Below are 14,117 nucleotides of genomic sequence, written 5' to 3'. Positions count from 1 at the left end.
AAATATTTTTATCAGTCTCTATATAGGATTATGCAAACTGCACTCTCTATATACAAATGGGATTCCTTTTTACTTTGACTTACACCCATAATTGAACCCAAACTTTCTGGTGCTAAGCAAGACAATTGAGTTTTGCCCCATTTTACAACCTTTCTTGCTATAATTATTAAGTGAATCATTGCGGTTGTAAAGTTAGTAACACAGTTGTTAAGTGAATATGGCTTCCCCTTTGACTTTGCTTATCAGAAGATTGGAAAAGGTGATCACATGACCCTGGGATACTTCAGCTGTCATAAATTCATGCCAGTCGCCAAGCATCTGAGCTCTGATCATGCTACAAGGGGTCGCAGAAGTGACGGGTGAGCACATGCGTGCATCTGCACTGGCCTGAGCAATGGGCACATACATGCGCACACTAGCACAGAATCATCCCCCGTCTCCCCTTTGGCAAAGCCGGAAAGGTTGGGGAACTCTGCCATATAGTATGTTCAGAAATAGGAATAAACTAGTTGCCTAGCAGACAAGAGAAATGATTAAGAAGAGAGAGATGTACTTTATTTCCATCTCCTTCAGAAATATATTGTTATTTGGAGAGGAGGAAATTGCAATCACTTCTTTCTAAGTCAGAAAGTGACTCTGGAATCATAGATGTATTTGGGCCCTATTGGAAAGCTGTTTAGATTTTGATGCTGAGTTTCATTATTCCATTACTTTATGGAAGAAATCTACTTTTAACACAGATGGTATGACATTGTACTAGAAGGTATGAGCAAAGTCTGTAGTAGTTATTTTAAGCTAACTACTTCCTAATGACAACTTAAGGATTTCAAAAACTTCAGATAATTTTTCTTTGCCTAATTCAAAACAGCAATAATATAATCAAGCATGCTTTGATTGATCAATATGGACCAAATACCTTAATCGCCTTAAGGATGCCTGAGACACTGTCATTTTTTGTTGATGTTGTTTAAACCAGGCTGGCTTTGAAACTATATTGGAAATTTAAAATATCTTTAAAATTTAAATTACTGACATTTATTACTTACACATTTTTTCTTCCATTCAATCATGTACAATTCTCAGAGAATCTGAGTTGTTGAATTCTGCAGGTTTTTTGGCAAGATTTTTAAGAAGTGGTTTGACAATGCCTAATTTTTAGAGTTGAGAGTGAGTTACTGTCCCAGGTCATGCAACTGGCTTTGTGCCTGATGCCTTAACTCAGACATGTCAAACACAAGGCCCGGGGGCCAGATCTGGCCCGCGAAGTGGTTTAATGCGGCCCGCGAAGCCATCCTGGAAACAGTGAGGGAACGGCCCCCACTGCCTTGGTCCTGGCCCAGAGACCCTCCTCCTGCCAGAGACCCTCAGATCTGTCCCATTCCTGCCCAGGCCCCCATAGGCACCCTTGATGCGAACGATGTAGAGCTGGCTACGCCCACCCAGTAGGCCATATGCACTTTAGCCATGCCCACCCAGTAGGCCACACCCACCCATCCCCCTGAGGGCAACCGCAATGCTGATGCGGCCCTCAATGAAATTGAGTTTGACACCCCTGCCTTAACTGCTACACCACCTGGTTACCACTTACATAATATAGACCTAAAACATCTGATAACGGTATATCAATGAATGCAACTATTAAAAATATTAAGTTCTCTTCAGACTTGCGGTACATTAACTCATATAATGTAACTCATATAAGGTCCATTAACTCATACCCAACTTTGGTTTAATTTTGGAACAGTATTGTAACTTATATAGGTAGATTAATGGATAAATGTTTTCATGTTAACGATGTTAATGGTATTTTGAATTACATTTTATGAAACCATAGATTGTTTTGACTGTTTTTAAGGAACTTGTCATGGTATTGACAGATTGGAAAGGTACTACTTTTCTAGGTATCAAGGAAAATATTACTATTCCAGGTTTCAAAAGCAAGTTTCAAGAAATGTGTGATTTATCAATACTTGAAAAGGTTCCTTCTCTACAAATCAAAAAGTGATACAGTATGTTTCCCTTTCACATAGATTTTATTGTATTTTCCAAGAATAAATACTTTATGTGTAATCTAGGCAATCTATACCAATATAACATTATTTTTTATGATTTCTAATTTATGATTATTTAAGGTTTTTTGTTTGATAGTATAACTTAACAATTACATTATTTGTTGGATGCATGGATGTTACCTTTTAAAAACTTATTTACAAATAACAACAACGATGATGATAATAATGTTGGAAGGGACCTTGGAGGTCTTCCAGTCCAACCCCCTGCTCAGGCAGGAAACCCCATACCATTTCAGACAAATGGCTGTCCAGTTTCTTCTTTAAAACTTCCAGTGTTGGAGCATTCACAACTTCTGGAGGCAGGTTGTTCTACTGATTAATTGTTCTAACTTCATGATTAATTGTTCTGTCATTATTTTCTGTGTATTTTGTTTTTTAAACTGCATTTTGTAAGTAAAGGTTCTGTTATGCTTTCATCTATCATCACTGAGAGAAATTCCGTTTTTGTTTCTTCAGCCTGATGGCTCCATATTTCCTCAACAGATAAATTCAGTGAAGAGCGGCAGGCCCTGATCATAAGAGCATTCTAGAGAGCATTTGCAGCTTACTCTCCCTTAGTCTAGTTACCAAATTCCAAAAGCAGTTGTCTTAGTTTAAAATATGTAAACAGTAATAAATAAAAAGTGCAGCAGATGTTGAGAGTTATCATAGGAGTTAATAATGTGTGATTCAGAGTCCCATCCAAATAAAATATGGCATAGATTGTGACTGGAGAAACCATAACAGAAGCTCCTTTGGGAAAACATATATTATTTCCTGGGTTGACTCCAGGTTTTCCTGGATCACACAAAAGATGCCTTATTTTCCTCTTCTACATAACAATTTTTTTCCTAAAGTATGTCAGCAAGTGTAAATATTTGGGTGGAAGATTAGAAAATGGGACTTGAACAAACATGAAGCAGATAGATTCCTGAACTGCTTAGCAACAAGAAACTAACCCAACAATTAAACCAAGCACACCAGAACCTGTACAAAAGTCAGTCTAAGTGGCTTTTGCCATATTCACCTGCAAAATGCATGAAAACCTGAAAATGTTGGCAAAAAGAGAATTCCACTTCTTGCCAAAGTAGACACCAAAAGATGTCTGACTTTGCTCACTTTTGATAGTAGAGTTCTACTTCTTGTGGAGCAGAAATTTAATAAGATAGCTGAATTTCCAGACTTGGCTTTAAACATTTTCAAGCCGCAGGAACTTGTCACAGTACAAAAAAAATGACATGTGGGCATCAATTTCCACTTTAAATAGCATCTGCAATAAGAGAGTTCCATTTAATATAGTTACGGTACTTACTACATGCTCCACAGGTGAAGCATCCATCATGGTAGAGATTCCCCATTGCCTGGCAGGCCTGGTTTGCACCATATACACCTTGGTTGCATTTCACACAGGTTCCTAAAGAAGAAGAGGAGAAGGAGGAGGGGGGAGGGGGAATATTAAAAGATAATTTATCAAAATCAGATTACACAAATAACAAAAATTTCAAAAATTATCCCCAGGACTAAATGGGATATTTAGTTCTATTGCATCAAGGATTTGATGAAATGTTACATTAAAGCAGATAGAAGAGGAACAAGACAGTGAGAAGCAAGGAAATTTAAGCAGATTTTCTTTTTAATTATCAGAAACAAACACATTCTGTGCATTTTCATCATCTTGTTACCTTAACAAGGTTCGTATGCTGAAAGAAGGAAAAAATGCTCTATGGAAAAAGGATTTTCTTCCCTCTAAATGCTATGATTATTTTATGACAAGGATTACAGCACTGGCTTAGGAAGTAAGTGTGCCCATGCATGCATATGTTCATTTATTTCATTCTTTTGTCATATGTAACAGAAGTGGGAATCCAGTAGACCAGGGGTCCCCAACACCCGCTCCGTGGACTGGTACTGGGCCGCGTCATGCCAGCAACTGGGCTGCACAAAAAGCCAAGTCCCATCAGCAGGATGCAGGCAGCATACAAAACCACACAGTGTCCAGTCCACGGAAAAAGCTCTTTCCACGGAACTGATCTCTGGTGCCCAAAAGGTTAGGGACCTCAGCAGTAGACTATGTTCATTGGTTACAGTTGGCTTTGAAATCTATGAACTGGCAAGACTGGAAGACCTAAATACCAATTATTCAAATACTATTATTTAATACTAGGATGTCTATATATGTGTTAAGGAAAATATAAGAATAAATGTGTCTAATAAGTGAGTAATAATTGAACAGGATGAAATCTACTTTGGAATTATGTCCAAAAGGACAATGCCTTTATATTAATATTCAGTAGGTATACTCTTTAATATTATTATTTGTTTTACAATGCTATTGTACTTTATTCTTTTTTGCCAATATCTAATAAAAAATCTATTTTTTCAACTGAGAACTGAAATTTTCCCACCAGTTTGCACGTCTTCTTAATACTACTTTATCATGCTTCTGATAATTTTCTCCTTGATTTCCTTAAACTTGAGATGAAATTTTCTTTCATTTTTATTTATGCCAAGTTTTTCCATTCACATCTAAATGCTAAAGTTGGCTTTCTGAGTATTTTTCTTCCTATTTCTTGCAGCAATTCTTATTGGCTTTCTACCTTTAACTTTTTAAGACTCTCTATACCAGGGAGTCACTTCATGGATTAGTGCCTTGTTGTGGGGAAGGGGCTTGCGTAATTCAATGAAGCTATGAGCTATGCCGTGCAGGGCCACCCAAGATGGACAGGTCATAGCAGAGAGTTCTGACAAAACATGATCCAATGGAGAAGGAGATGGCAACCCACTCCAGTATCTTTGCCATGAAAACTCCATGGACAGTACCAAAAGGAAAAAAGATATGATGCTGGAAGATGAGCCCCTCAGGTCAAAAGGCATCCAATATGCTACTGGGGAAGAGCAGAGGGCTAGTACTAGTAGCGCCAGAAAGAATGAAGTGACTGGGCCAAAGCCGAAAGGACGCTCAGCTGTGGATGTATCTGGTGGTGAAAGGAAAGTCCGATGCTGTAAAGATTTAGTCTCCAAGGGAACCTGGAATGTAAGATCCATGAATCAAGGAAAGCTGGACGTGGTCAAACAAGAGATGACAAGACTGAACACTGACATCTTAGGAATCAGCGAACTAAAATGGACAGGAATGGGTGAATTTAATTCAGATGACCATCAGGTATACTACTGTGGGCAAGAATCCCTCAGAAGAAATGGAGTAGCCTTCATAGTCAATAAAAGAGTAGGAAAAGCAATACTGGGATACAATCCCTAAAATGACAGAATGATCTCAGTTTGAATCGAAGGCAAACCATTCAATATCACAGTAGTCCAAGTCTATGCCCCAACCACCAGTGCTGAAGAGGATGAAATTGAACAGTTCTATGAAGCCCTACAGCACCCTATAGAACTAACACCAAAAAATGATGTCCTTATTGTCCTGGGGGATTGGAATGCTACAGTAGGAAGCCAAAAGATAACCAGAATAACAGGCAAGTTTTGCCTTGGAGTACAAAATGAAGCAGGGCACAGGCTGATATAATGTTAGAAGGCCAGATCCTGAAGTTGAAACTCAAATACTTCGGCCACCTAATGAGAAGGAAGGACTCACTGGAGAAGAGCCTAATACTGGGATAGGTTGAGGGCAAGAGAAGAAGGAGACGACAGAGAATGAGGTGGCTGGATGGGGTCACTGAAGCAGTAGGCGTGAGCCTAAATGGACTCCAGAAGATGGTAGAGGACAGGAAGGCCTGGAGGAACGTTGTCCATGTGGTTGCGATGGGTCAGACACAACTTCACAAGTAACAACAAAAAATACTAGACATATCAAACACAAGGCCTGCCCATGATTTCATGTGGTCACGGAGCCATCCTGGAAACAACAAGGGAATGGTCCCTGTTGCCTTGGCCCCAGTCCAGGCCGGCCAGGAGCCAATGCATAATTTGGTGGTGGCCATCCATGCTGGAACGCATTTAGTCTTAGCTCCACAAGGACGTCTGGAAACAGCGAGGGACCGGCCCGTGCCGCATCAGCCCCGCCCCTGGGCGCCTGCTGGGGAGGTGTCACCATGAGGAATGAAGAAATGCACCATCACCTAGATGTAGCCAGCAAATAGCCCTTGCCTACTTCAGATATCCTGCTTGATGGGCTCTGAGGGAGGGGATGCTGCGAGCAGTGTGAGTCGACGTTACCTGTGCAATGCCATCCAACCCCCAGCCTGACCGGTTTTGGCAGGCAGGGGGGCGCTCTCCTCACAGCGCTGAGAGGCTGAGCCAGGTGGCGCAAAGCTGCAAGAAGCACAATGCCACCCAACCCCCAGCCTGCCCGGTTTCAGCAGGCAGCGGGGCACTCTCTTCACAGCGCTGAGAGGCTAGGCTAGGCGGCATTGCGTAAAGGTCACAACTGTGAAAAATGGTCACTTTTTTCATCACCATTGTAACACTGAAAGCTCACTAATCAAATGGTTGCAAGTCATGCACTACTATCTTCTATTTAAAATGAAAAGGAGCTAAAAGAAAAAAATAATCGGTTTACACTAAGTGCTTAAACAATTTAATAATGACTTCAAATATTAACCTAGGAAGCATGCCAAAATGCAGTTGCTACCACTGAAAAGTCTTATATGCAAGGGACTGATTGTGTAACCCATAAAAGAATCTTTCCAAATAATCTTAGTGATTGTGCAGGTTTATAATGGGGAAGGCAATCTAACAGATATTTTGTTTATTATATGGCCTACATGTCAATAAATAAATCTTAAACTAGAAGTAATTTGTAGCAAAGTTAAGAGTAAGAATAATATGAGGATGCAAGGGGTACACTAAGCCACCTGACTATTGCATTTTGCACAAGCAGCAACTTCCAGGCTACATATTACAGTACTGTACTGTAAGCCAAATATGAGGATGGGCTAGAATAGCCCTCAGTTGCTGGGCCTACCCCTGCTCTAGAGGAAAGGCATACTGTAGTTGGTATCTAAACTCTTGAATAATTGATATTTTAAAAAAACTGTTTTCAAAATATAAATATAAAAATAAAGAATCTGAAATCTTAAGAGATTTATGATTTTACAAGATAAATTGTAAACATCTTATTTCTTGGTATGCAGCTTTTCTCAAGTTTTTTTTTAAAAAATCTACTTAAATAAAACATGGAGAAAGGTTTGAATGAAAAAGATAAAGTCAACAACACACAGGACTTGTCTGTTATTATGTGAACCACCCATAAGGTTGTAAATCAGAATATTCCAGGTACCAAGAAAATAAGGCAAAAACGGGAAATTGTTTTTTTCTTTACCTCATCAAGTCTGCTATTCTTCATCAAAATGTTTTTTAAAGTCTTGTCTGCAAAGTGAAACACATGTCACCTTTATTCAACACATTTTGAAGGAAAGAATAAACAATAGGAAGCATACATGTTTCCCCAAAAATAAGACATGGTCTTATAATTTTTTTGGCACCAAAAGACACATTAGGACTTATTTTCAGGGAAACACAGTATCAGGGTGATCAGCCTGGCCGGGCACCCCAACCCCCAAGACACAAAAGAGGTGGCGAGCATGTGAGTGCTGCTGATGTTCAGCATCAGCAGCAGTCCGCTGTCCCCTTGGTGCAGCACAGGTAAGTCTGAGTGCGGAGGCAGAGGCAGGGGGAGTAGGTGATCCAGATGCGCAGGAGGCTCGCATGGCGGCATCAGCAGCAAGCGAAAGAAGAGGCATGGGAGGAGGCAGACAATCCCGATGTGCCACCATTGTCTCTTGGCTTGCCCACAGCCACGCCGGGGCAGGCCATCCTGACACACTGCCCACTCCGTCCCACCATAGCTTGATTTGCCTGTGGCCATGCCAGGCAATCTCGACATGCCCCATAGTTTCTTGGTTCAATGTGGCTGCAGGCAAGCTGACGTGCTCACTGCCTCCTGTGCTGGCCATGTACACTCCTCTGGGCTTATTTTTGGGGTAGGGCTTGTATTAGGCGCACCCTAAAAAATCAGGCTCATCAGGGACGCGGTGGCTCAGTGGGTTAGGACGCTGAGCTTGTCTATCAGAAGGTCGGCAGTTTGGCGGGTCGAATCCCGAGTGCCGCGTAGCAGAGTGAGCGCCTGTTACTCGTCCCAGCTTCTGCCAACCTAGCAGTTCGAAAGCACGTAAAAATGCAAGTAGAAAAATAGGGACCGCTCCAGTGGGAAGGTAACAGCGTTCCGTGCGCCTTTGGCGTCTAGTCATGCTGGCCACATGACCACGGAGATGTCCTCGGACAAGCGCTGGCTCTTTGGCTTTGAAATGGAGATGAGCACCGGCCCCTAGAGTTGGAAACGACTAGCACGCATGTGCGGGGGAACCTTTACCTTTAAAAAATCAGAGGAGGACTTAATTTTCTGGATGGGTCTTATTTTCTGGGGCACATGGTAGTCTTGAGAATTAAATATGCCATATTTAATTGGTCTTTTTAAAAAATGATTTGGAATATCTGTCTCTAACAGTCTTTCATAACTGATGTCTTTAAGATATGTTGCACTAAATGTTCTACAAATTCTAGTTATACTCATTACTGCATTAGTTTTGAAGGAAAATCCTTCATTAGCACAAGGAGTTGCAAGGAACTGTTCAGAGAATTTAGTCATTCCTCTCTGCCTGCTTACCTTCTAACACAGGGACAGTATAATACAGTGCAGCTACTTCATCAATATATATATTCACTCTCTGGCTAAATTCCAACATCAATTTAAGTCTTGGCCATTGTCGATTGTCTACAGAAGAACCATCAATTGGCTGAATTTACACAACATATTAACTTATAAACAAAGGTTCACAGTAGCATTGGCTACTTTCATTACAAGATTCCTTACATACCCAGTAACTCCCCAAAAAGATGATTAATAAATAACTTGCTTAGTAATTGTATCTAGGCATTCACCATATTGAAATACTGTGTTTCCCCAAAAATAAGACCCAGTCTTATATATATACATATATTGCCTTCGAAAGAGGCACCAGATCTTACTTTCAGGGGATGTCTTACCTTAGGACTACCGCAGCCAGGCCTCCCATGCCCCGACACCTGTCATGCCGCTGCTTGATTTCTTCAGCAGCCACTTGCCGCCGCTTGCAGCTGGATGCTATGTGGCACATTGCACTGTTGCCACCGCTCATGGCAGGAGGCCGCATGGTGCTTTGGGCCACTGCTGCTACTCAGAGCCACATACCACATGGCACCAATCGTGCCAGTGCCACCACTTGTGCCAGGAGGCAACACAGCTCTTTGGGCCAATGCCACCACGCGCAGCCACATGCCTAAAGTGCCACACGGCCTCTTGCTATGAGAGGTGGCACTGGCCCAAAACGCTTCGTGGCCTGCCACGAGCAGCAGCACTGGAGCAAGCAGCTCCACGTGGTATACGGCCATGAGAGCAGCATCGGCCCAAAGTGCTGTGTGGCACCGGCACAAGTGGTGCCATGTGGCAAGTGGCCACAAGTGGCCACGGCAGCCCGAAGCACTATGCGGCCTCCTGCCGTGAGTGGCGGCACCAGTCCAAAACAAGTCATGTGGCCGCAAGCAACCACAGAAGAACTCTGACAGCGTCTTGACAGGTGTCGGGGCACGGGAGGCCTGGCTGTGGCAGTCCTACCATGCCCTAGCTTGATTTTTAGGCATGCACCTCACCCCCAAAAATAGGGCTTATTTTTGGGGAAGGGCTTATATTAGCCCCCCCCACTCCAAATCAAGCTAGGGCTTATTTTCAGGGTAGGGTATGTAATTATGATGGTTGCAATGTCCTAGGGTCATGTGATCACCTTTTGCAATCTTCTGATAAAGTCAATGGGGAATCCAGATTCACTTAACTGCTAACTTAACCCACCGTAGTGATTCGCTTAACAACTGTAGCAAGCGGGTATAAAATGGGGCAAAACTAAGTTAGCAATGGAAATGTTGGGCTCAGTTGTGATCTTGAGGAGAGGACTATGGGTACAGTAACTAATACCAATACCAAACAAACCCATTATGAATCAGCATAACATGAATGCTCAATCAACATGTAGTACAGAATGTGCCACTAATTGTACAGAATGTGCCCTCAATTGACTCACTGCACTGCTATCATTTACACAGGTGAGGAGCTTAAGCAGCAACTGTTCTTCCTAAAATAATGAAAAGTTTTGGCACTTCATCCCAACAACCATACAGTGAGTCCAACAAATAGGGATTGAAAGCCAACTTTGCAACTATTCATTGACATCAGCTGGGAAAGCTGTTGACTTAGTTGCAAACAAAAACAGTCTAAAATCATAACAGATTACCATCAAGTACAACTGCAAAGAATCTGAAACAGGTGCTTTGGAAAATACATTACTATGAGCAAATAACTTCTCCTTGAAGCATTAAGACCTCAGCATCCTTTGGAAAATTGGCATGGCTGCTCTGAAAGCAGTCTATGACTGTTTATTGCATTTGCTGCCGTAGCAAGAAGTGTTATCTAACTATGTAGAGGTACATGAAAACAAGTGGAGGGAGTCTTCAAAGCAGCTATGTGACTCTTTCAAGGATGTAATGCCCTGAGTAAAAGTACTTTGCTTTGCTAAAGTGCTTGGTAAAACAACTCTTTCAAATGCTTTGCACAGCTGTATAGTCAAGTGCAACACTTATCTTTTCCCCATTCACTTCAAAATAACAAGTGTGTGGCCAATATTATTATTTATGCTATCTGCCAAATTCCTAAAAATGTTAGTTATAAACACTCAATTATTAACTTTTAATTTATTGCTCTAGAAAAAATGATATTAGGAAAGAAAAATTGGGGCTGCATACTTTAAGACTAAAGTTCATCTTTTCTTCTCTAATTTATTATCTACCTAATTTATTACATTAAAATAGTAGCTTTCAGAAAGTATAATTTTAAAAGTATTAGTTAAACCAATGACCAGCAATAAAGAAAAATACATGAAAAAGTATGTTCACAGGTACAAATATTGTAACATTTATCATTAAACACACAATTTTAAAAGATGTACATTATGTTTTAAAGAAAACACATATACTTACCAAAGTAGTCAGCCTTGGGACATGCATCCATCTCCTGCTCCAGGCGCTGAGTAAGAGCTTCTAATTTTAATTCAGCAGTAGAGGGCCCTTGGTCTTGCTGTGAAAGGAGCATCTGACAGGGTAATTTTATTTTTGCAGAACCAGACATTTCTTGGGGACCAGAGTCATGCTGCTGAACAGTGATACTCTCCTTAAAAGGAGATTTGGGAACATCAGAAATCATTGGTCCATGAGATGTTGCAGTGATAGAATTCTGCTCAAGACTCAGACCAGAACCAGAAGAATTAAGCCTGTGATTTTGACCATGAATTACAAAATGATCTGAAGTGTATGGATGAATATTGTGCTGCTGATAATCTGCACTTGAAGGCACTGGAGTAGAAATTGAAGGTTGAGTGCTTTTGCTGTGCCTTGGGTGGTGGTCTCCACTACTTTTATTTGGATGAAAATTAGCAGACTGATTTGAAAGAGTCTGAGAAGAATGTACTGATGAAACAGAACATGATGGAGATTTCTGCTGTGAATATCTCATGGCTGATTCATCATCAATCCCAACTGAAGAAGACAAGGGGGTACTATCATGGGAAAAAGATGGTCTCTGGCAAGTTAGGTTTTGGATACAGCTCTTAAGTCCAGTGCCTTCATTTCCACTTTCCTGACTTCCATACCCACTTTCTGAAGATCTGTAAGGGCTTTGAGATTGTTGGCACAGATGAAGATCTACATGAGGTTTTGTAGGGCTTCTCTGCAATGAATCATCTTGGCTGTTTGACCATAAATGGGAGCCGATATTTGATTTCTGACTGCAAAGCTTACCACCACTTTTCCTCCTTCCTTGAATACCTGTTTGATTATCACCATTGCTGTGTTCATCCCATGTCAGGGAAGGAAGAACTGCCTTAGAACCTCCTGGGTTCGTCTGACCTGATCTGTGGCAACTTGATCCTCCAGGAGTTTCTGGATCCTGTAGATTGTTGCTATATCCATAGTCATCTTGATATATTTTTGTTCGCTCCCCATCACTGTGACATTGAGGCTGGCTTGGAAAAGCGAGCTGATGACCTGCACATACTGTTGATGGCACAGACAAAGAGGGCTTAGCAACATTTTCTCCTGGATGCAATTTATTTGTTCCTGTGGTGTCTTTGACTACAAAATAACTTGGAAGCTGACCACCAAAATTAAATCCACCATTCAAAGCCCCCGAGGCTCCTTTCACCAGTTCCTCTTGTTCTCGTTGTTTCTGCAGGTGAATTTTAGCCATTTTTGTAGCAAAAACTCTTCTGGTTTCTTCAAATTCTGGGTTATTCCCAACAGCTTTGTCTACTCGAAAGAGACCATCTTTGGAAGCTTCATACATATTGAGGTCTTCTATAAATTTACTTGCCTCTAAACCAAGATCATCGTATTTATCCATTTTTAAATGTTTATTTGTTCATTCAAACAATAGTAGAAAAATAAAATTAGTCAATATTTTCAAAATTAATCTGTTATGTTTAACTCAACAAAATTTCACGGTTAATAAAATTCTTTGCTACTTCTTATGAGAAAAATAAAGGGGCAAATTTCACATTTCAGGATATTTTTCAAAACAGCAGTATATTTTTTAGATTATCCACTGGAGCCTTTAAGATTATTTTTTAGATTATCCACTGGAGCCTGATTACTCCTCAAGAAACTTAAAAGTCCAAGTTCTTTGAATTTTCAGTTTGTGACGAAATCTGTGGCTCCCACAAATATTTCTTCAATTCTGCCTAGCATCATTTCAGCAAAAATACTAAAATTAAAAAAGATAAGATTAATTTAGCAATAAATCCAAGCCAAAATGCACCTTGTCATCAGAAAAAGGAATTACACTCTAGTAGTTTAATATTAACCTTCAGGCCAACGTTATCTCAGTGAATTTAGTTTGCGGTAGCTCGAAAATTTATAGGCGGAAAAGAAAACATTTATACTGTGACGGAGTATACTCGAAAAGCCCCCAAACTCTGGGGAAAGAAAGACAAGCTTCGGATAAATAACAATTTAGTCAGAGGCGGAAGGAAGCCCGTTCCGATCTTTTCCCCAGCTAGAGGAAATCTTGGCTATTCGCACGTCTTGCCTTTCACCGGCTACCTTATACGTGAAAGAGTTATCTTTTTCTCCCCAAATCCACCCCAGATTTCCTTAACTTCCTCAAGACTGGATCCAATCACTGCTTAAAATGAGCCGCTAAAGCAAGAGAGAGAGACATTGGCCCATGACAAGCAGCCCGACTATATTTGCTAATGCTACCCCGATATAGCATGCAAACATTCGGATGATCACGGTTGGCAGTACAGAACTGGAGTTTTCTGTATCCGTTTGCTGCCATTTAGAGGTAAATGTGGAGCTATCTGTAGCCCCAATCTTTTTCAGCGCTGCGGGGCGCGGGCTAACCCGGGATATTCCGCTGCGCACGAAAGAACGAAGCCGAAAGGTCGTCAGCCCGGTCTTATGGACGCTTCCTCTGAAAGAACAAGGCCGGTTTGTTCTCACTGACTCCATTGTAAGCACGCGCTTAGTCACAGACTTACTTACTCCAGTGCGAGTCCTACCTGCGGCTCGTGGGAAATGAGTCGTTTGCTTCGCTTTCTCGACGTCGTGGCACTTTCAGGACTGGGGGCTGTAGTGGGAGGTCACGCTTCGCTCAAAAAGTCCGTGGCGTGGCGGCTGGATGTTCTCTCCGCCCCGCGGTCGGGTTTGCTTTAATTTCTTCGCGCTTTCCCCGTTCAAGCTCAAAACTGTGGGCCGCTGAGGCGCTTCAGGCGCCGCCGCCTCCTCTTCCTTTTCTTTCCACAATTCCTCTTCTTCCAATACCCGTAAAGTTACGGGAGGAGGAGTTTGCAACGTGGTTGAAAAGAGCGAGATGTGTCAGCACTCGCTGGCAATGTAGATTTGGGAGGGGAGGGGCGTTGCGGGGGGCGGGGGCGGGGACAATCCTGCTCTTCTATCTGCTGTGTCAGTCAGTCGTTAAAGGCGAGAGGAACAGGCCGTAGACTGTTTTCTGCTTGAGTCGAATGC

General features: G+C 41.7%; 1 protein-coding gene across 1 annotated transcript in view; it reads right to left on the bottom strand.

Moving 5' to 3' along the window:
• Positions 1-12,492, bottom strand: part of LIMD1 (LIM domain containing 1) — a gene marked incomplete at its 5' end in the record, with an annotated part of 28,075 nt that extends 15,583 nt beyond the window's left edge. The window contains 2 exons of the mRNA XM_081343498.1: positions 3,364-3,465; positions 11,076-12,492. Of these exons, the coding sequence (XP_081199624.1) occupies positions 3,364-3,465; positions 11,076-12,492 (1,519 nt within the window). The remainder of the gene's footprint in view (positions 1-3,363; positions 3,466-11,075) is intronic.
• Positions 12,493-14,117: the final 1,625 nt, after the last annotated feature.

This window comes from Vipera berus (genome assembly GCF_964194415.1).
Source record: "Vipera berus genome assembly, chromosome: Z".
In the NCBI taxonomy this organism is placed as follows: Eukaryota; Metazoa; Chordata; class Lepidosauria; order Squamata; family Viperidae; genus Vipera; species Vipera berus.
This window is presented reverse-complemented; position numbering and strand designations above follow the sequence as displayed.